The 24,635-nt window shown below is 35.1% G+C and overlaps 1 protein-coding gene across 5 annotated transcripts; it reads left to right on the top strand.

Annotated features, from left to right (window-relative positions):
- The first annotated feature begins 204 nt into the window (after positions 1-204).
- On the top strand, positions 205-18,287 carry LOC306843667 (glutathione S-transferase 3, mitochondrial-like). Of its 5 annotated transcripts, none has more exons than XM_079375272.1 (8): positions 208-343; positions 8,513-8,629; positions 16,299-16,415; positions 16,899-17,023; positions 17,327-17,400; positions 17,620-17,677; positions 17,789-17,861; positions 17,974-18,287. In XM_079375272.1, exons 4-8 carry the CDS (start codon positions 16,907-16,909, stop codon positions 18,111-18,113), a joined length of 462 nt encoding a protein of 153 aa, XP_079231398.1. In that variant the 5' UTR covers positions 208-343; positions 8,513-8,629; positions 16,299-16,415; positions 16,899-16,906; the 3' UTR covers positions 18,114-18,287. The 5 variants fall into 5 exon arrangements, with proteins under 5 accessions (XP_079231399.1, XP_079231398.1, XP_079231397.1 ...); XM_079375271.1 differs by having other exon boundaries at positions 213-343; positions 16,280-16,415; XM_079375269.1 differs by having other exon boundaries at positions 213-343; positions 8,494-8,629; positions 16,280-16,415.
- Positions 18,288-24,635: the final 6,348 nt, after the last annotated feature.

The following is a 24,635-nucleotide window of genomic DNA, read 5'->3' as shown; positions in this document are numbered from 1 at the left end:
CAAATGCACACAACAAAGTAATTAAAAATTAGGCTAAACTAAAAAAATAAATAAAAGCTTATTCAAAATATCAACAGGTATGGAGCTATTTTGTGCTATTTTCTTTTGTGTTCTTTCTTTATTTGACTTTTTCTGATATATATTTTTAATTTTTTTTATTTAGCCTTATACAGAGCTTGGGAAATAATCAAATGATTTAATTTAGGAGAACCATTGGGTTCAGTTAGTGTGCAAGAACTCATCGTGCTTTTGTCCTCGGCAAACATCCAACCGGCCACAGTTTGGAGTTATTCATCAGTTTCTGAAAACATGTGACAGGTGTTGCATGATAGAAAGAGACGAGGTAAGTTTACGGATATGACTCTTAATTTAGAAGATAGAATTAATACTTTTATAAGGTTTTTGCTTTCTTGAACACGTGATTGTGCAATAGGCCTACAAGAAAAACGCCAGTATCTCCTCAAGGATAGAGTCGAATAAAAGGCTTTTGATGGTTTGATATGTCATGGCAATATTTAGAATCGCTACTGACACAAATATTTGCTTTTGACGCGTTGTTTATTCGTGTTAAACACAGTTTGGGCTGTAGTGTCGTACCGTGCATCATCACTAGGTGTCGCTGTAGTGTCGTACCGTGCATCATCACTAGGTGTCGCTGTAGTGTCGTACCGTGCATCATCACTAGGTGTCGCTGTAGTAAACACACGAATGAAGGGGAGTTTGTGATTTTTTTTTTTTTTTTTTTTTAATTTCAACAACATTATAACAGAACAAAATAGGCTAACAAATACAACTGTAAATCCTCTCAGACTGAGACATTCATATTATTCATACTATAACAGAGAAATAAACCACCATACCAGATATTAATCCAAATGAAACAAATTAAATAAAATAAAATAAATAAAGAATACATTCATGCATCCTTAAGCAACGTAGGGGATCAAACAAAATCACACTTATTAAACAAATCAAATAATTTCTTGGCCTTTTCCTTTCTCATAATTTTTAGGGCATATTACCGGTTTTCATTTTTTTTAAGGCTAAATCTAAATCTTGAATGGTCAAATCAGAGTCACAAAGATCTTTAAATGAATTCTGAATGATAGGGATATTATTTTTAACTTTCTTAAAGAAATATTCAGAATCAGCACTAGAGTAAGATGAGGTATATAAATTAGAGTAAAATTGAAACACCTCTCTTGCAATAATATTGTTATCAAAACATTCAATCTGATTTATCAATAAACTATCAACAGCATTTCTTACTTGACGTCTCTTTTCAAGATTACAAAAGTATGAACTATTTTTCTCTCCCTCCTCCATCCATTTTGCTCTTGATCTCACGTATGCCCCCTTTGCCTTCCTTACATAAAGTTCATCCAGTGAGGAATGTAAATGAATAAGCTTTTTCTTATCTTCATCTGATAGAGTAGATTTGCAGCAGCATGTATTAATCTTATTTATTAACTGAAGATTAATAAGATCTTAAGATTTTTCCCGTATGTTATTGAAAATTCTCTAAGTTTATATTTTAAATACTATAAGTATTGTTGTACTATAAGTATTGTCAGTGTTTGTTTAATGCGGGGCAGTTTTATTTGTTTAATAACAGAGTGGTTTGCTTTTCTGGTGAATTTATTGAAAGTGTTGTGGGTTATTTTGTATGTTGGATAAATTTGTTCAGTGTAGTATTTTTGGTCATTTTGGTAACTGAACAAGTTAAAAGCTTATTTTTCTTTTGAGGTATCTCTTTAGTCATATGTCTGTAAAAAGAAACTTTTGTTTCTCCCTGTCTGTCTGGGAATCGAACCCTGACATTACAACGGCTTTTTGAACGACATTGTTACGTGATTGATTTATATATTGATTGATATATATTATATATTATATAAATAAAAGTTTGTTTCTCCCCGTCGGGGAATCGAACCCCGGTCTTCCGCGTGACAGGCGGAGATACTGTCCACTATACTAACGAGGAAACAGCTGGTAATGTTAAGCGGAAATGGGACTTTTATATAGTATTCTTCAAACGCGCTGGACACAAAACAGCAAAATAAAAGTCCTTTATCCCATTAATCTCTCTTATTAATGTGTCGCGAGGTAAGATACTAATATAGTATAATATAATATTAAACATAATGTGTTTTTGCCTTGTTTCCATCAGTATAGTTACAGTTTGAGGCGTTTTTTATTATTATTGTTAAAAGTTGCAGACTTTGTCACGTGATGACGAAACCGGAAGTAGGCCTACAGCTGTACCGAAATACTTTTAAACTGTTGTCTCTTGGCCATTTTTATTTTACTTTTATTTATTTGTATTCATTTTTAATACCATACTATAAGTGTATTGTCAGTGTTTGTTTAATGCGGGGCAGTTTTACTTGTTTAATAACAGAGTGGTAGAGGTTTGCTTTTCTGGTGAATTTATTGAAAGTGTTGTGGGTTATTTTGTATGTTGGATAAATTTGTTCAGTGTAGTATTTTTGGTCATTTTGGTAACTGAACAAGTTAAAAGCTTATTTTTCTTTTGAGGTATCTCTTTAGTCATATGTCTGTAAAAAGAAAATCGAACCCCGACAAACTACAACGGCTTTTTGAACGACACTGTTACGTGATTGATTTATATATTGATTGATATATATTATATATTAAATAAATAAAAGAGTGTTTCTCCCCGTCGGGGAATCGAACCCCGGTCTTCCGCGTGACAGGCGGAGATACTGTCCACTATACTAACGAGGAAACAGCTAGTAATGTTAAGCGGAAATGGGACTTTTATATAGTATTCTTCAAACGCGCTGGACACAAAACAGCACAATAAAAGTCCCTTTTCCGCTTAACTTTATCAGCTGTTTCCTCGTTAGTATAGTGGACAGTATCTCCGCCTGTCACGCGGAAGACCGGGGTTCGATTCCCCGACGGGGAGAAACACTCTTTTATTTAAGTATTTGTTAATATTTCAAGAGAAAAACCCACTATTGAGGGTTACATATTCTCTCATTTTGACTACTCTAAATACTTTTTTGCGTTAATCTTAAAAACTATTGAATCTGATTTATGTTTACATGCTTGAAATTTTTGTAACAAGTATAAATTGTGCCTACTTTCTAACTGTATTATAAGATATACATTATTACATTAATAGTAATGACAGAAAAGGCTAAAATCTTTTGCTTTTAAATTGTATTGCTGTATTTGCATTTCCTATTGTTCACTTAGCAGACAAGCAAAAAAATTCAAAGTGAACATTTAAGAAGTGCTTGTCACAGTGAGAGAGACAGATGATGTTTTAATGCTAGCAGATGACGAAACCGGAAGTAAGCTCTCTTACCCACAATGCAATGGGGTACATTTAAGTTCACATAAGTATTTTTAATTTTATACATGCATACACTCACATTTGTTATGCCGTTTAAATTGCATAATCATTTAACGTTATTATAAAGTTGTTCTGTTGTAATATATTGCAATCCCGATGTTGTCACCGTTCTTGTGAAGTGTGTTCCTGTGGCTCGAGTACGTACTGCTGCTTTCTGATATTTTAGTACACTCATGTTTCTCTTCAGATCGTATAAATCTTTCGCCTTTTACTAAAGATTTCCGTGGGGAGGAACACAATGAGTATAAACTAATTTTTTGATGCCCTGCTTTACTGCGGGGCTGTTTAATCTGTTAAATATCAGAAGCGTTTTCATGTTGTGTTTGAGCGCAAATGTCGAGCAGATTGAGTCGGTTCTTGTGACGTGTATTCCTGTCGCTCAAGTACGTACTACTGCTTTCCGCAAATTAGTGCACTCATGTTTCTCTTCATATCATACTAAAGATTTATGTGAAGAGGAGCACAATGAGTATAAACTAATTTATTGATGTCCTGCTGAATTGTGGGGGTTCTCAGACCGGTTTAAATATCAGATTTGTGACAGTTTTACGTTTTTTTGCGGAAGCACACAACATTCTGTGCATAATTTTGATGTAACAGTAACTTAAAGGCATCGTATTTTCAGAAAGCGTGACTGTATGCGAGATCAAGAGTCCTGTCCCTTTTATTTTGCTCTTTTTATCCCGACACAATAATGACACGATGCTATGTTTTCAGCAGTGTCTGTCAAAATAAGCTCATCGCTTTGTTTTAGTGTTTGTGATCGCTTCTGTGAAGAAAACATTTCATATGTATTCACTAATAAAATAGTGCCCTCTTTTGGTCAGCTGTGGAAGAACCCATCTGTGTCTTTTCAGGAATCGTGGTCATTTTATTTATTTATTTATTTTTACCTAAATCCTATCTAAAAACAAAAAGAGAAGCTCGAATTGATTGATGTATTTATTAAATTACACAAAATGTTGTAAGTGCAATAAATAGCCCAATGTTCAGTCTCGCACCGTTCTTGTGACGTGTGTTCCTGTCGCTGAAGTACGTACTGCTGCTTTCTCGAAGTTAGTACACTCATGTTTCTCTTCAGATCGTATAAATCTTTCGCCTTTTACTAAAGATTTCCGTGGGGAGGAACGCAATGAGTATAAACTAATTTTTTGATGCTCTGCTTAATTGCGGGGCTTTCAATCAGTTTAAATGTTAGAATATTGTATTTATTATTGTTATTTTTAAAAGTTTGCTACTGCACATATTTCTTAAAGATCAAAGCGGGGTGTATTGCTTTAATGTGATATAAGCTAAAATATATTCTCAATATCCAATCATGCAGCAAATAATCAAATGTTGAACCGTTGATCCAAATGTTCTTGTGGAAGTACGTACTCGTGCTGTTAAAAATGTAGTACACTAATGTTTTTCTTCATATTGTATACATCTGCCGCCTTTTACTAAAGATTTCCGTGGAAAGGAACACAATGAGTATAAACTAATTGTTTGCTGCTCAATCGTGTTAAATAGATTTTTAATTATTTCGATTATTTAATTTTGGTTAAATTATGGCACGTGCATATTTGTTCACAATGTGTTATGAAATAGTAAGTAATAGTAGCAGTTAAAACCCTTGTTGTGTTCATAGAGGGTGTGTTCCATATTTTATATTTAATTTTATCCTTCTATATTATTTTACAGCTTCTGTAAAGAGAACATTTAGGCCTATTTCTATAGTCTTTTTTTTATTCACTAATGAAATAGTGCCCTCCTTTGGTCAGTTGTATGGGCCTATCTATGGTTTAAATCGCGCCCAGCAAGTGGGAGGAGCTTACGCCAAGAGCAGCAAGCGGGAGGAGCTTACGCCAAGAACAGCTAGTGGGAGGAGCTTACGACAAGAGCAGCAAGCGGGAGGAGCTTACGCCAAGAACAGCTAGTGGGAGGAGCTTACGACAAGAGTAGCAAGTGGGAGGAGCTTACGCCAAGAGCAGCAAGTGGGAGGAGCTTACGCCACAAGTAGGGTGGATTTCATCGTAGTTTAAACTAAAATTCTTAGTTTTGTCATTATTGTGTATCCAATACCAGTCACTGTCAACATTGAAATCATCTCTTTACACATTTTGCCATGCTTCGTGATGGTCATTTTAAATCCTTTAACTGTAGTAATTTAAGCATATTTCTGGATATTACATTTCACTTCTACAATTCTTCTACAGTAGTCTACCAAGGAACATTAAAGTGAGATGCAATTCCACTTAGGAGGTAAATGTGTGACACAAAGAAAATGTTGAGTACTGTTAAGAAAACGTAGTTACAATTTGCTTGTACTACAATTTTTTTATTATTTAAATCAAATTACAGCAAATGATAGACTAATGTTCTTCAGAACATGTTACACAAATCAATGTATTAATTTGAAATCTCAGGGTGGGTAAATGATTTTATTTCTGATTAATCAAATTATGTACAGTTATTCATTCAGCACAATAGACTTGCATGCAGTGGACGCTGCACAATCCAGGATGCATTGCTTCTGAGTAAATTCCACGGAGCTCGCCTCGCTTGCCCTTCCCAACATAACCTGGTGGGTACACAAGCAGCACAATGAGCATTAGGGTTAACCCAAATTTAAAACATTCTCCCCATGCCATCCAAGATATGCATGACTTTATTCTCTTGTTGAACATGTACAAATATTTCAAGAATAATTTCTCAGCTCTGTAGATCTATGCAATGCAAGTAAATGGTGTCCAGAAATTTTAAGGGACAACATTAGGCCAAGAAAATTAGTCTTTATTACTATTTAATAAACAAAGTATTCCTTTTAAAAACCACTAGACAAAACGCGAGTTTATTCACCATTAATTTACACAAAACTGATTATTGATTATCATTAGCATTAAATAAATCTTTCTTATTTAAACCATGTTTTAATTAGGCTATATTACATGTGGATTAGGAGGTTAGGAGATGTGTTCTAATACTTTTGAAAATGTACCTTAAAATACTACCTTATTCTTCAGAAAATTACACTGTAAAAAGTGAACAGTTGGATCAATTTAAAAAATAAATACTTCAATTGGTAACACCTTTATTTGTAATAAATTAAGTTGAAATATATATATATTTTAGGTGTTACCAATTGAAGTATTTTTTAAGTTGATCCAACTGTTCATTTTTTACAGTGTATCTATCACAGACTGTATAAAATTGTGCTCTTTATAACACAATGAACACCATATTAAATCTACTTTTACGCTGATCTACTATTATTTAGCAGACATGCTACTAATACTCCAATGACTGCTAGTTGACATGTAGTTGCAGAGTTACTTATCAAGAGCTTTCTAAAGGGTACCATTAAAATAATCAAACTGATATTAAAATAAAAATAGTTCAAAGCAATCTGATCTGATATCTGAGCTTATGGCTGTTTGAGAGAAAAAAATATATATTACTATTATTATTACTATACCTATAAGTGGTCATTGATGGCTTTAAGTAAAGTAGCATAAGAAAGGTGGCAAGATATGAGACTTTTAATACATTATAACTATGAGAAATATGATCCATTGTAACTTAAGTGGATGCAACAACGTGTTCACTGTGTTATAAATCATCATACTCTTAAAAGCTATAACCACTAATAAGTAAATATATTGTTCTAATGGATATTCATAAGATGATATAACATATTATACGTTTTTTTTATAGTGCATTATGCATTCATTGTAATGCCTTAAAATACCCTCATAATGTATTATAAATATGGGCTTCATAGAAAGTGTTACCAAAATTACAATGCCATGCAATTACATTACCTGCTTATGATCTTCGCTATCCATAACCTGGAGAACAAATTAGTTGCTTGTAGGAAAAAAACCCACATGACATTAAACAAACCAATCAAAATCATCTGTTGGTTTGTACAACCCACTTGCAGCTTAAGTCCCGCCCACTTGCGTCTGGCCCACCCGCTTGCAGCTCAAGTACCGCCCACTTGCAGCTTAAGTCCCGCCCACTTTCGTCTGGCCCACCCACTTGCAGCTCAAGTACCGCCCACTTGCATCTGGCTCCCACCTCCGTTTATACCCATCTGGTTCCAACCGTTCTTGTGGAACGCGTTCCTGTCACTAAGTACATACTCATGTGGTTAGTAAAGTAGTACACTCATGTTTCTCTTCATATCGTATAAATCTTTCGCCTTTTACTAAAGATTTCCGTGGACAGGAACACAATGAGTATAATTTAATTTTTTGATGCCCTGCTTTATAGCGGGGTTCAGAATTTTGTTGAAATAATAGATGAAAATATTTAAAATAACGTAAACCCTTATCATTATGGGGTTTCACTAGCTTAGTGTTTATGAAGTAAGTATGCATTGAAGTATGTATTTGTGCATATGGGTAGTATAGTCTTTTTTTTTTTAGGCACTTCCAAAAGATCAGAGATGGAAATACAGTTTTTAAATACCTGAATTATGTTTCCATCTTTGTTGTGAAAGTTTTGAAAGTGCCTTTTCTGTTCTAAAGAAGGGGGTGTCCTAATACTTTTGTCCATATAGTGTATGTACAGGTCATTGGTGTTTTTGGCTCAAGGTCTGCATATAAAGTCACACCAGAGGTGTTCAGCTAGGATCAGGACTTGTCTTTCTGCGGACCAGTCAAGTTCTTCCACACTGACTCAATCAATCATGTCTGAACCGTGTCTTATACACAGAGACACTGTCATGTTAGAATAGAAAAGGGTCCTGTCCAAACTGTTGCTATAAAATTAGAATCACACAATTCCCAAGAATATCATTATATGCTTTAACATCAAGATTTGTACTCGTGGAAATTACTAAAGTAATGCCAGTACTTTTGTCCATATTGTTGTTGTTCATCTTAAGTCTTAGTTTTTTGTTAATTGTGCAACTTTTATTACTTTGTTTTTGCCATTGTCCTGCTGTTGACATGGCATTCAAAAAAATGTTTTATTAAAAATGAGAAAATTAGAAAACTGGATGTATATTTTCCAACCATATTATAAACAAATCACAACTAGAATGTATTTCTTGTTTTATAATTGTTATTCAAAAGTTAAGCATTAAAATCCTTTTTAAATGGTTCCATTTTCTAAACAAATAGTGCATTTGGCTTCTTGAAGGAGGACCGGATGGGGCTTATGGAGATTGACCCTTTACCCAAAAGCGTCACATTTACTACATGATCTTTGTCCTTCGGCCTCCACCCTCCAGATAACCAGCACAGAAGCACAGAACAGGTAACAAAATAAAACCAGCAAATGTCTTTAAAACTGTCTTGACTGACAATAATGATTGTGTCTGAATAACGTGAACTAATCAATATAACGCAACTAACAGCAAGAGAACTGACATGAATGCATGACTTTTGCTTTTACACCGTTGTGAATGGTGCATGCAGCAAACTGACCTTTTCCTGCACGTGTGAAAGCACACAAAATTCTGTGCATAATTTTGATATAACAGTAACTTAAAGGCTCGACTTGACATCGTATTTTCAGAAAGCGTGACTGTATGCAAGATCAAGAGTTTTATTTTGCTCTTTTTATCCCGACACAATAAAGAAACAATGCTATGTTTTCAGCAGTCTGTCAAAATAAGCCAAGTAGTGCTCGCTGCAGCCTGCGGTGGACATCCAACCCCGCCCACATCCAAGTGTAACGTCACAAGCCACGCCCATACCAAATGCAGTCACGCCCACGTCAAAACATTAAGTCATAAACCACGCCCTATCATAAACGTCACCTCTTGTGATTCCCCGTGAAACCCGGAAGTTTACTAATACACGTTTTCTTATTTCTTTAAAGGATGTCTAAGCTAAAATGGCACAACTTAAATCTAATATATTTAAAATGTCTAATGTACGGAGCTGATTTCTCATCACAACAGCCTAAAGTAAAACACTTGCATTGGTTGATTAAACTAGGCTAATTGTAATAAAAAAAAACCTCTACACCTTACCTTATTCATATATATAATGAGATAAATTCTCATTTATTACTATCGATTTTAAACTACCTAAGACACCTTTTAGATTTATCAAATTTAAAGGGTACAATTAGATTTTGTTATTGTAAAACTCACTACACATTGTTATAATTTAGAATTGTCATTTAATTTTCTAAAGATGTGTTGTTCCACTTATCAATTGTTAACATTTGAATGATAGGATTGACAGTTCTCCATATGCTAAATAGAGATTGCTTGCTTTGACAGATTATAACAAGTAACATGGCATTAACATTCAGGCCTTGTTCATCAACAAAACTTCATCTGAAGTGTGTCCAGGTCCTCCGCATATTTAAAGATGAATAAACAGACATCCCTTGCTTCTTTTGGTATTTTTATATTATTTTACAAAAATAATTCAATCAAAAATTTTGCAAAAAATATATGTTCTATAAGAGATATGTTCCAACTATCATAAATGAACAGTTGAATGATCAGATAAGCAGTTATTGGAATGCAGTACACATACATACATAAACTACATAGAGAGATTCCTTGCCTTGTTAGATTATTCACAGAAACATGGCATGGACTTTCAAGCCTTGTTCAGCAACACACTTTGATATGAATGTGTCCAGCTCCTCCGGATACTCAAACAATCAGAATATTGTATTATACAGATGTGCTATATACAAATTATGCAAGGGACTGTGGATAGATGTATGATATATTAAATCAAAAACATATGCATGATAAATATAAGTATGGATAATTTGGTATTGCACATGTTTTATTGCACAGTGGGGAGAACATTTAACGGTTTGTGAGGTAGATATGGCCTGAGGGAATAAACTGTTCCTGTGTCTGGTCGTTCTGGTGCACAGAGCTCTGTAGCGTCGACCAGACGGTAACAGTTCAAAGAGGGAGTGTGCTGGATGTGAGGGGTCCAGAGTGATTTTACCAGCCATTTTGCTCACTCTGGATAAGTACAGTTCTTGGAGAGTGGGGAGGGTTGTACCAATGATTCGCTCAGCAGTCCGGACTACCCTCCGTAGTCTTCTGAGGTCAGATTTGGTAGCTGAGCTGAACCAGACAGTTATAGAAGTGCAGAGGATTGATTCAATGATGACGGAGTAGAATTATTTCAGCAGCTCCTGTAGCAGATTGAACTTCCTCAGCTGGTGAAGAAAGTACAACCTCTGCTAGGCCTCTTTAACAATAGACTCAATGTGAATGTCTCACTTCAGGTCCTGAGAGATGAATAAAAAGACATCTCTTGCTTCGTCCGATTCGACCCCAGGTAGTCTTTGATGGCATTTTGTTGATTTTTACTGTCAATCTGGAGTAAGACAGGCCTTTCACCTCCCCACAGAATAACTCACGGTGACTCTGTATCCAGCACAACACTGGTCCAGTGTCTCTTACAAACTTCCACTTTATGTCCTCTTGGCACTCCTGTTAAAAATACAGAATACGTGTGTGTTGGTCCACTAAATATTTGTCATACTAAATAGTATTTTGCATACAAGAATATTTATGATTTTAAACCACAAAAATCAATCACTACAGTATCTAGAGAAATGCTCCCACCATTCTTCATACCTTTCTTTACTGTTGAAACAGCAGCAGGAACACCTCATCCCGGCAGAACTGCTCTGCATCAGGCTAGGACCAAAAATGCGTAGAATGCTGTAAAACATGACAAACAAAGATTGACAATCATTATGTGATCTTTCCATTAATATAGAATACAAAGATAATTTGTCACAAACACAGAGTTATCCAGCAATTCATAGTAAAATGATGCGGTTGCTCAACCAAGTTACTGTGCAAGGGTGCTGTGATCAGTGTATATCATTAAAAATATCATATGTATGTGAGTGAGTGTCGTGTGTGTGTGGTGTGGTAAGTACATATCTGTGAGTCGGTGAGATGAGCGTTATAAAAAAATTGCACATTAACTCAACATTCATTATATGTTGTAAGAATCAGTGCACTAATAAATATATAGTGCACTGATTTTTTTATGACATGAAATGAACTCTAACTGAATGTGCAATTTTTTTTAATAAACCTTTTTTTTATAATAGCTACATAACACTCTTACCTACTCATATACACACTCTATCCCTCTCACATATGTATTTACCTCTCCACACACACATGATATTTTAATGACACTGATCACAGAACCCTTGCACAGTATCTTGGTTGAGGAACCACATAATTTCACTGCTGGATAACACACACACACACACACACGCATACATATTTATATATGAGTGATATCTAATAACGTGTCTGTGTACAGTTGAAAACACATAAGCATGCTGAACTGTTGTCTACACGTGCACACAAACGACACACACATTCAAGTTGTCAAAGTTTAAAGTTTTCGGAAAGACCAAATATGTTTTTTTTTTACTTACCAACACAGCAAACTTCTTCTTTTTAGCGGTTTGCAAACGATTAGACTTATCTTCTTATAGATGCTTTTTCCTGTTTCAAAATAATAAGTATGTGACGTTTTGGACACAGGCGTGGCTTGTGACGTCACGCTTGGATGTGGGCGGGGCTGGATGTCCACCGCAGGCTGCAGCGAGACTCATCGCTTTGTTTTAGTGTTTGTGATCGCTTCTGTGAAGAAAACATTTCATATGTATTCACTATTAAAATAGTGCCCTCTTTTGGTCAGCTGTGGAAGAACCCATCTGTGTCTTTTCAGGAATCGTGGTCATTTTATTTATTTATTTTTACCTAAATCCTATCTAAAAACAAAAAGAGAAGCTCGAATTGATTGATGTATTTATTAAATTACACAAAATGTTGTAAGTGCAATAAATAGCCCAATGTTCAGTCTCGCACCGTTCTTGTGACGTGTGTTCCTGTCGCTGAAGTACGTACTGCTGCTTTCTCGAAGTTAGTACACTCATGTTTCTCTTCATATCGAATAAATCTTTCGCCTTTTACTAAAGATTTCCGTGGGGAGGAACACAATGAGTATAAACTAATTTTTTGATGCCTTGCGTTACTGCGGGGCTGTTCAATCTGTTAAATATCAGAAACGTTTCTTGTTGTGATTGAGCGCTAATGACGAGCAGATTGCGTCGGTTCTAGTGACGTTAGTTCCTGTCGCTGAAGTACGTACTACTGCTTTCCCTAAGTTAGTACACTCATGTTTCTCTTCATATCATATTAAAGATTTATGTGAAGAGGAACACTATGAGTATAAACTATTTTATTAATGTCCTGCTGAATTGTGGGGGTTCTCAGACCGGTTTAAATATCAGATTTGTGACAGTTTTACGTCTTTTTGTGGAAGCACACAACATTCTGTGCATAATTTTGATGTAACAGTAACTTAAAGGCATCGTATTTTCAGAAAGCGTGACTGTATGCGAGACCAAGAGTCCTGTCCCTTTTATTTTGCTCTTTTTATCCCGACACAATAATGACACGATGCTATGGTTTCAGCAGTGTCTTTCAAAATAAGCTCATCGCTTTGTTTTAGTGTTTGTGATCGCTTCTGTGAAGAAAACATTTCATATGTATTCACTATTAAAATAGTGCCCTCTTTTGGTCAGCTGTGGAAGAACCCATCTGTGTCTTTTCAGGAATCGTGGTCATTTTATTTATTTATTTATTTTTACCTAAATCCTATCTAAAAACAAAAAGAGAAGCTCGAATTGATTGATGTATTTATTAAATTACACAAAATGTTGTAAGTGCAATAAATAGCCCAATGTTCAGTCTCGCACCGTTCTTGTGACGTGTGTTCCTGTCGCTGAAGTACGTACTGCTGCTTTCTCGAAGTTAGTACACTCATGTTTCTCTTCATATCGAATAAATCTTTCGCCTTTTACTAAAGATTTCCGTGGGGAGGAACACAATGAGTATAAACTAATTTTTTGATGCCTTGCGTTACTGCGGGGCTGTTCAATCTGTTAAATATCAGAAACGCTTCTTGTTGTGTTTGAGCGCTAATGTCGAGCAGATTGCGTCGGTTCTAGTGACGTTAGTTCCTGTCGCTGAAGTACGTACTACTGCTTTCCCTAAGTTAGTACACTCACGTTTCTCTTCATATCATACTAAAGATTTATGTGAAGAGGAACACTATGAGTATAAACTATTTTATTAATGTCCTGCTGAATTGTGGGGGTTCTCAGACCGGTTTAAATATCAGATTTGTGACAGTTTTACGTCTTTTTGTGGAAGCACACAACATTCTGTGCATAATTTTGATGTAACAGTAACTTAAAGGCATCGTATTTTCAGAAAGCGTGACTGTATGCGAGATCAAGAGTCCTGTCCCTTTTATTTTGCTCTTTTTATCCCGACACAATAAAGACACGATGCTATGTTTTCAGCAGTGTCTGTCAAAATAAGCTCATCGCTTTGTTTTAGTGTTTGTGATCGCTTCTGTGAAGAAAACATTTCATATGTATTCACTATTAAAATAGTGCCCTCTTTTGGTCAGCTGTGGAAGAACCCATCTGTGTCTTTTCAGGAATCGTGGTCATTTTATTTATTTATTTTTACCTAAATCCTACCTAAAAACAAAAAAGAGAAGCTCGAATTGATTGATGTATTTATTAAATCACACAAAATGTTGTAAGTGCAATAAATAGCCCAATGTTCAGTCTCGCACCGTTCTTGTGACGTGTGTTCCTGTCGCTGAAGTACGTACTGCTGCTTTCTCGAAGTTAGTACACTCATGTTTCTCTTCATATCGAATAAATCTTTCGCCTTTTACTAAAGATTTCCGTGGAAAGGAACGCAATAGTGGTGGAAATTTTCGTTCTTTCCAGAGACTCGTTCATTTTTCGTTCGTTCACCAAAATGATTCGTTCAGATTCGTTCACTAACTCGTTCAGTGACCATTTTTCCATATTACACAAATACGTCAGCATGTGCCGTTCAACTAACGTATTTACTTGTTACAAAATAAAAACCGATTTGGCTTCATTAAAAAGTGTGCCCTTCTCATTAAATGAATAAAATAAGTCTAAATAAGTGATCAAAGTCATTACTCTTTTTATCTTTTAAATTACACTCTTTTCGGATGACCAAAGCACAAGTGTTTTTTTATTTGTTTGCATACTAGGCTAGTTAACATTTAATTGTTTAGGCAGAGATTTACACGTTCAAATCTGAGATTATGTTAAACGAGGAGTTATTCTGTATGTAAAATATGAATATAAACAAGCGTGCACAGTACGGATACCTGTGCTTTGCATCCGCTTTCTGCTGATTGATGAACTAGATTGACAGAATGGCCGACCTACCCGGTCAACGAACTGGGTATAGCTACCAGTTCGTTCAATTCGTTCACGAACGGGAGATCTCTCTCTCGTTCAGACTCAAAACAGAGCCATCTCGGTCAATGATGCTATTATATTCGTTCGTTCGATCCAACCAATTACATGCCCCTTCTGAACCCGAGCTGAAATGCTATTTGCTGACGTGAGTCACGTGACGCAAATGAGATGGGATGACGTGACGCAAATAATCAATACTGCCATATTTTTTTATGTTTCACAGTTTTTAAACAAACAAACGTGCATGACATGACTAACATAATTAAATATTTTTTTATTTAAAAGTATGTAACTGTTCAAACATAAAACAACAATAATATAAATAAATAAAACAAAATGATAAATAAAAAAATAAAACAAAGAACCAGTTGTTCGAACGACGAACGTAATAATGAGACGAGATGTATGTATGTAACAGTTCATTTGACTCTTTCAAACTCAAAGCAACTCAATGAAGGGCGTATTCGTTCACTAGATTCAACAAATCACATGCTCCGTCCTCGTATCATACTCGAAGGCTATTGGCTCGAGGTTTAGTCATTCTTTGACAGAGGAAACGGTCCAGAGCTACGCATGCGCGCAATAGCGGCGCGCTGCGGTGGAGGGAGGAGTTTCAGTGAACGAGAAATATGAGTCTCAGTCAATGGATTACGTGAACGAGAATGATTCGTTCACCTAAAAGATTCGTTCAAAAAGAACGATTCGTTCACGAACGTAACATCACTAGAACGCAATGAGTATAATTTAATTTTTTGATGCCCTGCTTTATAGCGGGGTTCTGAATTCTGTTGAAATAATAGATTGAGATGTTTAAGATAATGTGAATCTGTAACATTATGGGGTTTCACTGGCTTAGTGTTTATGAAGTAAATATGCAATTTATGCATTGAAGTATGTATTTGTGCATATGGGTACAGTCATTGTAGGCACTTCCAAGAGATCAGAGATGGAAACACAATTTTTAAATACCTGAATTCTGTTTCCATCTTTGTTGCGAAAGTTTTGAAAGTGCCTTTTCTGTTCTAAAGAAGGGGGTGTCCTAATACTTTTGTCCATATAGTGTATGTACAGGTCATTGGTGTTTTTGGCTCAAGGTCTGCATATAAAGTCACACCAGAGGAGTTCAGCTGGGATCAGGACTTGTCTTTCTGCAGACCAGTCAAGTTCTTCCACACTGACTCAATCAATCATGTCTGAACCGTGTCTTATACACAGAGACACTGTCATGTTAGAATAGAAAAGGGTCCTGTCCAAACTGTTGCTATTATATTAGAAGCACACAATTCCCAAGAATATCATTATATGCTTAAACATCAAGATTTGTACTCATGGAAATTACTAAAGTAATGCCAGTACTTTTGTCCATATTGTTGTTGTTCATCTTAAGTCTTAGTTTTTTGTTAATTGTGCAACTTTTATTACTTTGTTTTTGCCATTGTCCTGCTGTTGATGTCATTCAAAAAAATGTTTTATTAAAAATTAGAAAATTAGAAAACTGGATGTATATTTTCCAACCATATTATAAACAAATCACAACTAGAATGTATTTCTTGTTTTATAATTGTTATTCAAAAGTTAAGCATTAAAATCCTTTTTAAATGGTTCCATTTTCTAAACAAATAGTGCATTTGGCTTCTTGAAGGAGGACCGGATGGGGCTTATGGAGATTGACCCTTTACCCAAAAGCGTCACATTTACTACATGATCTTTGTCCTTCGGCCTCCACCCTCCAGATAACCAGCACAGAAGCACAGAACAGGTAACAAAATAAAACCAGCAAATGTCTTTAAAACTGTCTTGACTGACAATAATGATTGTGTCTGAATAACGTGAACTAATCAATATAACGCAACTAACAGCAAGAGAACTGACATGAATGCATGACTTTTGCTTTTACACTGTTGTGAACGGTGCATGCAGCAAACTGACCTTTTCCTGCACGTGTGCTTATTTGACAAAAATGTAGATTCTTAACAACAATTAAAATAAATTGACTTTAACTTTACTGCAGCTGCTTATGTCTTACTCTCATTTTGTGTAATTGATCGTAACAAAAGTCCACTGCACTATCACAGACGGAGATGACTGAGCACTTTCACATTTCTTTTTTTTTTTGTCTGTGTGTAATCAGCATCAAATGGGGATATTTCTGTAGTCACATATTTTCTAGTCCTTCTGTGCTGTACACATCTGTATGTTGTCATCTCGCATGGATCCTGTAATATTTCTATTTTCTCCTCAGTCGAAAAGATGGTGGTTTTGTCCAAAGAGTACGGCTATGTGGCTCTAACCGGAGCGGCTTCGTTTCTCCTAATGGCTCATCTGTCTCATGCTGTGGTGAAGGCTCGGATTAAATACAATGTCCAGGTAACTTAACATACACTAATCACTGCACATGCACTCATAATCCAACAGTGATTTACAAAGTTTTAGTTTAAGGCCCCAAAATTCAGACAATTTACACACAGCCTTCCTTTTTAACAAATGGTACGTTTTGCTATCCTAACCATACACAATTATACATTCAGTTGCATTTGATTGTTTGCATTAGCATTTATTCCTACCACCATGTCTGGTTGAGAACCAGTACTTCAAAGATTTAGCTTAACGGTCTCATGTGTAATTTAGTTTGCCCTAAACCAAGAAGAAAGTATTAATTTTATTTTCTAGTATCCGACAATGTACAGTGATGATCCAGAGACTGGTCACAAATTCAACTGTATCCAGCGAGCGCATCAGAACACGTATGTACATTATGCATCACATATACAGGAAATATGTGTGTGTGTGTGTGTTCACAGCAAATCTTATATTACTGCTAAATAATAAAGTTTCTTTGCATTAAATATCAGCTTACTGAATATTTTACATTTTATAGAAAAGTGAATATTGTGATTGTGGTCCTTATTCATTGTCTGATCATTTATTGATTTTTCACATCTGTGATTATTATTGTAAAACAGCGTTGAACTCTTGTCGCCATTCCTGTTTCATTTATCTGTGGGAGGGATTCAGCATCCGGTGAGTACAGATTCGAGCTTTATTAAGCCTCACCTGGAGGTGCACTGTAAATATGCATGCAAACTAATGCAAACTGTGAAGTGAACTGTTTGTTGTGGTTGTGCTTCTCAGCGCCTGGCCAGTGTGTTGGGAATGATCTGGATCGTCAGTCGGGTGCTGTACGCTCATGGATACTCTTCTGGAAGTGAGTCTCATTGCACTTCCACAGTGTCTGTGTATATTAAAGACAAGTTAACTGACAGTATGAATACAGCTAGTGAAATGTGTTTCTGTGTTGTGTTCTTCTGTCCTGTTAGAGCCCAAGAAGCGCCACCGTGGGTCGTTCGGTATGGTTGCTTTGCTCGGTCTGTTTCTTTGTACGGTGAACACTGGGAGAACGCTGCTCGGATGCGACTGTGGGTTGAAATGGGTCAAATGGCCCAAATATTTAAAATAGTGAAAATTACGTTTACTATTCTAATTCTACATTCTATGAAAATGACAAGGTAAAAAACCCACCTTTACTTCCTCTGTTGTGCAAATTTAGAAAAAGACTAGAGGCTCATTTATCACTGTAAGAATTCAGCGTGTTAATTTGTGTTTTAAATAAACTGCACAAAAATGACAAAGTTCAGTTCAGTTTTCCCTCATGAATTGCATAGAAATTACATTATTTGAAAAATGCATACTATAACAACAAGTGCATGAAGATTTACCACATCAGTGTTATTTTCTTATTTACATTTACATTTATTCATTTAGCTGACACTTTTATCCAAAGCGACTTACAATTGCTATGTATGTCAGAGGTCGCACGCCTCTGGAGCAACTAGGGGTTAAGTGTCTTGCTCAGGGACACATTGGTGTCTCACAGTGGATTCGAACCCGGGTCTCTCACACCAAAGGCATGTGTCTTATCCACTGCACCATCACCACCCCTCTTATAATAGAGGTACTGTTAAAGTTTTTTTGTATATACATTTTAAATTAGTTTCATTGTATTTTCTGTTTTCATTTTCATTTTGGTTAAAGTTTTAGTGATTTTTTTTCTTGTTTTTTAATGTCTATATAATTTTTATTATTTTTCATTTCAGTTTTGATTTGCTATATTTAGCCTACATCAAGTTAAACTAAATGAAAATGAGAAATGTTGCTTTGGCAACTAGCTAAAATAATATAATTGTAAGCGTTCTTCTAATATTTTAGAAAGGGAAGATGTTTTTGTGGTACACAAGATACTAAAACTAAAATATGCTTAAAAATACCATATTAATAATAGTATTTAATACCAAACAAAACTAAAGCTTATTTATCTTAAGTTGTGTGCCTCACTCATTGAATTGTATTAGGCTAAGTAAAATGTTAGTAAATATTAGTATATTTTAATAAATTGGAAATTATATGTGTATATTCCAGAAACTGCAGAATATGCAAGTATGTTTATAGCAGTAGTTTGATTATATGATAAGTAAATGTTGTGGATATTTTAGGAGCAGATGTATGAGGTGTTCATGTGTTAAGGACAATTTTTAAATTTTTTAAACACACAAGTTTATGCAGTAGAATAAAATGTGTGTAGATTGTGTCGTTTCTTAATCCTCTGGCCCTCTTCGGTCATTTTTGACCGAAAAATTTTATATTTTGAAATTTTTAAAATCTTAGCTTCATCAGAATGAGATGACACTTGGTGACTTTTGTCACATTAGCAATATGAACACACAAAAAAATCATGGACATGATTCGGATATGTTAAAGGGTCAAAAAAAAAAAAAGTCACACTTGACTTCTTCGCGGTCAAAAATGACCGACATAGGAAATGAATGGGAAATACGAAAAAATGTGAAAAGTCAGTGAATCTTTTGGTGATACAAACTACAAATCAGCCACTGGTCAGAAAAAAAGTGTGCAGCAATCAAGAGGTGACTGTCTGGAATATCAGGAGTGCAAAATAGACACCCACACATGCCCACACACACACACACACATATACAGAAATTAGCTGGTAAGACAATTTTAGGGTTGGTGACTGCAGAGCTGGTCCCTCCGCGGCTTGTGCCTCACCTCATCGAATCTTTTAGAATGTCTAGATATATATCTAAATGCAAAACCTAAAAAAATTAAGAAATTATGTCTAATAAACAACAGGAATCCAAAAGGCTCTGTATATATCTATATAGGGTGCTAATACAAGAAGGTTACGCAACATTACACACGTTTTTATTTTTTAATGCCTTCAGATGGCCCAATTCTCACTTAAAAAAATGGATTTTAAATGCCTTCACTCTATTTTAATGTGAAATATTGCATTTATTAAAAAAAACAACAAAAAAAACATTAATTCTAATGGAGAAAATAGCTAATTAAAATTATATAAATATTGCATAGTATCATAAAATTCCCTCAAAATCATAAATAGTAATAAAAAATAATTACATTGATTTAACTGAAAAAACAAATTACATTTCAAGGCTTCGGGGGTCTTTTTTCCCCATAATGTGTGCTACAATTCCTGAGGGAGCGGCCATTAAACGATATTCACTACATTTCCCATAAGCCACCTGTTGTTCCGGAAGTGGCGTAGAATTTAAACTGAATGGCGTGGATTTAAACTGAAATGGGCACAGATTCCATGAATAGAGGATTTTAGGAATATAATAACTACTTTAATGGCCATTTTTATGACAGGACATGCGTTCGTGAGGTGTTTTTGAAATGACCGGTTTCGTGTTTTGAAGCGTTATTTCAGTCGTTTGTTGTTTTAAAGCTGAAACACTCCTCTGCATTATATCAGGTGTCGCTTCGCGTGTTTACCTGTCGCTGTAAGCTCACCTGTCATCATTCCCGCTGGCTGTATGTAACTCAGGCTGGGTTTAGGCTCGTATTTTAATCGACAGGTTGATTATCAGCCGCTCAGGATGAACTGGGATCAACAGTTGAGCTCCATCATCTCTGAGGCTGATGGAAGTGTCGCAAAAATGAGGGTAAGAGACTATTTCTTCACTAATAATTAGATTAATTTGAATTTTCTGTACATGTGTGTCATATTGCTGATAATACAGTGCACTCTTGATGCCTGTTAGACAGTTCACCCAAAATTACGCTTCTGTTTACATCTTATTCTGCACCTGCATGACTGACTTTCTATTGTAGTAAGTTTTATTAATTTACCTCAGTTATTAATATTTTGTCTTACAAGGAACGCCTTACTGTGCATGGAAGATCTCCCAGAGGAACAGAAGGTAAACTCATTTTTAAATGATTATTAAGTCTATTAACGGAACATGAATAATAAATGTTGGCAGATGTTCTGTGTTACTGTTTTCTGTTCCTAATCTGGAAATAAAAGGGATCTTTAAAACATCCCTTCCAGGCCTGAAGAAGTCTTGGAAGTTAGTACAAGTTTTGCAAACCTTTATTGACAAAAATATTAAAATACTAGTTTTTTTTTTTTTTAATTAACACTTTAAGCTTTCTATATTTTAAGATAAGTAATTTCGATGTAAAAATGTTCTTTTGTCATTTTTATTATTTTATGTTACTATTTAGTTTTAATTTTATTTTATTTAGGTTCTGGTTTTAGTTATTTATTATTTTTGGTAATACATTTTTCAACTTATTTCAGTTCTAATTTCCATTTTTCATCTAATGTTTATATTTGTTTTTATTCATCTGATTTCATGTGACCATGTGTTTCTCTCTGTAGATGTGTTTCCGGTCGGAGAGGTCACAGCCGGTGTTGATCTGAAGCCGTCTGTGGTTCAGTGGTCAGATCTGACCGCCATCCAAACACAATTACAGCAGCAGAGTCAGGTCAGACTAACACCTGCTCGAATCACATGTTAATGTCCATGACTGAGAAACAGACAAATATTAGCGTAGATGCCATTCTTCTTACGATGTAACGAGTACATCATGTGTTATGAGGAGTGTTCCCGGTTCCGGTTGATCTAATTAATGCTGCCTAACAATCCTTTAACGGATTTGAATAATAGAAGTGTGTTATGTGTAAGCCAGGTTAAAGAAATGTGTCTTTAATCTAGATTTAAACTGACAGAGTGTGTCTGCCTCCCGAACAGCGTTAGGTAGATTGTTCCAGAGTTTGGGTGCTAAATAGGAAAAGGATCTGCCGCCCGCAGTCGATTTTGATATTCTAGGTATTATCAAACGGCCAGAGTTTTGAGAAGACAGCAGACGTGGAGGACTATAATGTGATAAGAGCTCGCTCAAGTACTGAGGACCTAAGCCATTCAGGGCTTTATAAGTAGTTAACAAGATTTTGAAATATACACAATGTTTGATGGGGAGCCAGTGCAGTGTTGACAGAACCGGGCTAATATGGTCGTACTTCCTGGTTCTAGTAAGGACTCTAGCTGCTGCATTTCGGACCAGCTGGAGTTTGTTGATCAAGCGTGCCGAACAACCACCCAATAAAGCATTACACTAGTCTAACCTTGAGGTCATAAACGCATGAATTAGCATTTCTGCATTTGACGCTGAGAGCATAGGTTGCAATTTAGATATGTTTTTGAGATGGAAATTGGATATTAATATGTGTATATGGATCATTGGTAGGGCCCTTTGAAATCTGTTTTTTTTTTTTTCTAGTGCTGTCAAATGATTAATCACGATTAATCGCATCCAAAATAAAAAAGTTTTTGTTTACATAATGTGTATGTGTACTGTTTATTTATTATGTGTATATATAAATACACCATATACAGTATATATTTAGAAAATATTTACATGTATATAAATTTATATTGTATAAAAATAAATTTAATATATAAACAACATTTTTCTTAAATATATACATGTATGTGTTTGAATATATATATATATATATATATATATATAAATACGTATAAATACACAGTATATATTTTGAAAATATTTAAAGTAAAGTAAAGTCGTGACGTATTGTCAAGTATGGTGACCCATACTCGAAATTGGTGCTCTGCGTTTAACCCATCCAAGTGCACACACACAGCAGTGAGTAGTGAACAAATGCACACACACACACACACACACACACATCGTGCACACACACAGCAGTGAGTAGTGAACAAATGCACACACACACACACACACACCGTGAACACACACCCGGAGCAGTGGGCAGCCATGCTGCGGCGCCCGGGGAGCAATTGGGGGTTCGGTGCCTTGCTCAAGGGCACCTCAGTCGTGGTATTGAGGGTGGAGAGAGCGCCGGACATTCCCTCCCCCCACCTACAATCCCTGCCGGCCGGGGGCTCGAACTCGCAACCTTTCGATTACGAGTCCGACTCTCTAACCATTAGGCCACGACTTCCCCACGACAATTTTACATTTTACAATTTTAATTTACATTGTGTATATACATTTCTATATTCATATTATTACATGTTGTATAAAAATACAGTTAATATATAAACAACATATTTTTCTTAAATATATGCATGCATGTGTTTGAATTTATATATATGTAATAAATATACACAGTACACATTCATATATTATGTAAACAAAAACGTTTATTTTGGATGCAATTAATCGAGATTAATCGTTCGACAGCACTAATTTTTTTTTCCTAAATTACGTAGAATTTCTTCTGGATTCTCTCTTTTTCTGGATTACGTTTTAATGGTTAAATACAATTTTGCAATCAAAAGGAATGTCTAATCATTTGAAATATTTTAAAATGTAACAACAATTGATCAAAAGCTTAACAAATAGTACATTTTTAAGGCACTATGAAATCCCTTATATTTTTTCCAAAATTCTGTGTTTTCCATTTTTATTTTATTTTTTTGTAATAGTTTCATTAAACGTTATTCAAAAATATATATATATATATATAAGAAAACTTAGCAATTTAATAATTTTGTGCAATTTTTACAGTATTAGGCCATTTTTTTCTGACATTTTCTGTTTTAATTTTCCTTGATTTATGATTAATACAACTTTATTATCAAAAATGGTGGTTATCAAATGAAGCCATGAAACATTAACTGATTTAATTAATGTTTTAAAATATAATCAAATGAAAATGTAACAGTTCTTTTTAAATTTTGAAAGAATGTATTCTTTCAAAATTTGCCATTTTCCACAACATTCCTTGTTATAGAGTAAATTCCATATTTATGACTAGATTTCCAGGACTGCATCCTGGAAATCATAGGGACTTACATTTGAGTTTTATTTATCTGTATTTAGCACTGTCATTGTAAATGGGGGCAGAATGGATATGTTTATCTTTTTGTTTTGGAGATTAATATTTAATATAATAAAATGAATCCAACCACAGATCATTCTAGAACAACAAACTATTTTTAAATGTTGTTTTTTTTCCACAGGCCATTGAGACTTTAACACAGAGTCTTCGATTACTGGAAAGAGAACGAAACACTCAGCAAAGACAAATACAAACATTACAAGGTGATCATTGATCAGTTTCAGTGTACTTCAATTTTATTGCAATTAACACTTCTTTCCTGTAAATAAGTAAATAGACTATTTCTGTTGTTACTGAGGTCATATTAACTCCAGAATCTCTGTCTTCCAGAGGAGCAGAAGAGACTTCAGGATAAACTGGAGGAGAGAGAGCAGGATGTGGAGCGGAGATCACTGAGTCCTGGACCGGATCGACGGATCGAGCAGTGGAAGAGAGAGATGGATCGAGAGCTGAGCGGTCTGAGAGGTCAGATCAACCGCGCCATAACTCTAGGAAACCAGCAAGAAAGGTCTGTCATTTTTATTTAAACTGTTTTAGTTATTAATATTAAAAATCCTGTTTGGGAGTTCAGTCTCCATAAAATAAGAATAATTTGAAAAAATCCTATTGAGTGGTTTCTTGGAAAAATCATGGCAATTCATTGATCAGAAAGGATAAGAACCGAGGACAATTAATTTAACTTTATTTTATTAATAGAGGCAAGGCTCTAGGAAACTGGCAAGAAAGGTAATTCTTCAGAGATGTGTCATTTATTTATATGCAATATTT

Source organism: Barbus barbus, assembly GCF_936440315.1.
Source record: "Barbus barbus genome assembly, chromosome: 24".
Taxonomy (NCBI): domain Eukaryota; kingdom Metazoa; phylum Chordata; class Actinopteri; order Cypriniformes; family Cyprinidae; genus Barbus; species Barbus barbus.
This window is presented reverse-complemented; position numbering and strand designations above follow the sequence as displayed.

What these genes read in the sequence shown, in the direction of transcription:
- LOC306843667 (XM_079375273.1), top strand. Translation starts at nt 16,907, where the DNA reads ATGGTGGTTTTGTCCAAAGAGTACGGCTATGTGGCTCTAACCGGAGCG. An exon ending in GGATTAAATACAATGTCCAG is followed by an intron (nt 17,024 to 17,326) that starts GTAACTTAACAT and finishes TTTATTTTCTAG; the next exon opens with TATCCGACAATGTACAGTGA. An exon ending in CAGCGAGCGCATCAGAACAC is followed by an intron (nt 17,401 to 17,619) that starts GTATGTACATTA and finishes ATTGTAAAACAG; the next exon opens with CGTTGAACTCTTGTCGCCAT.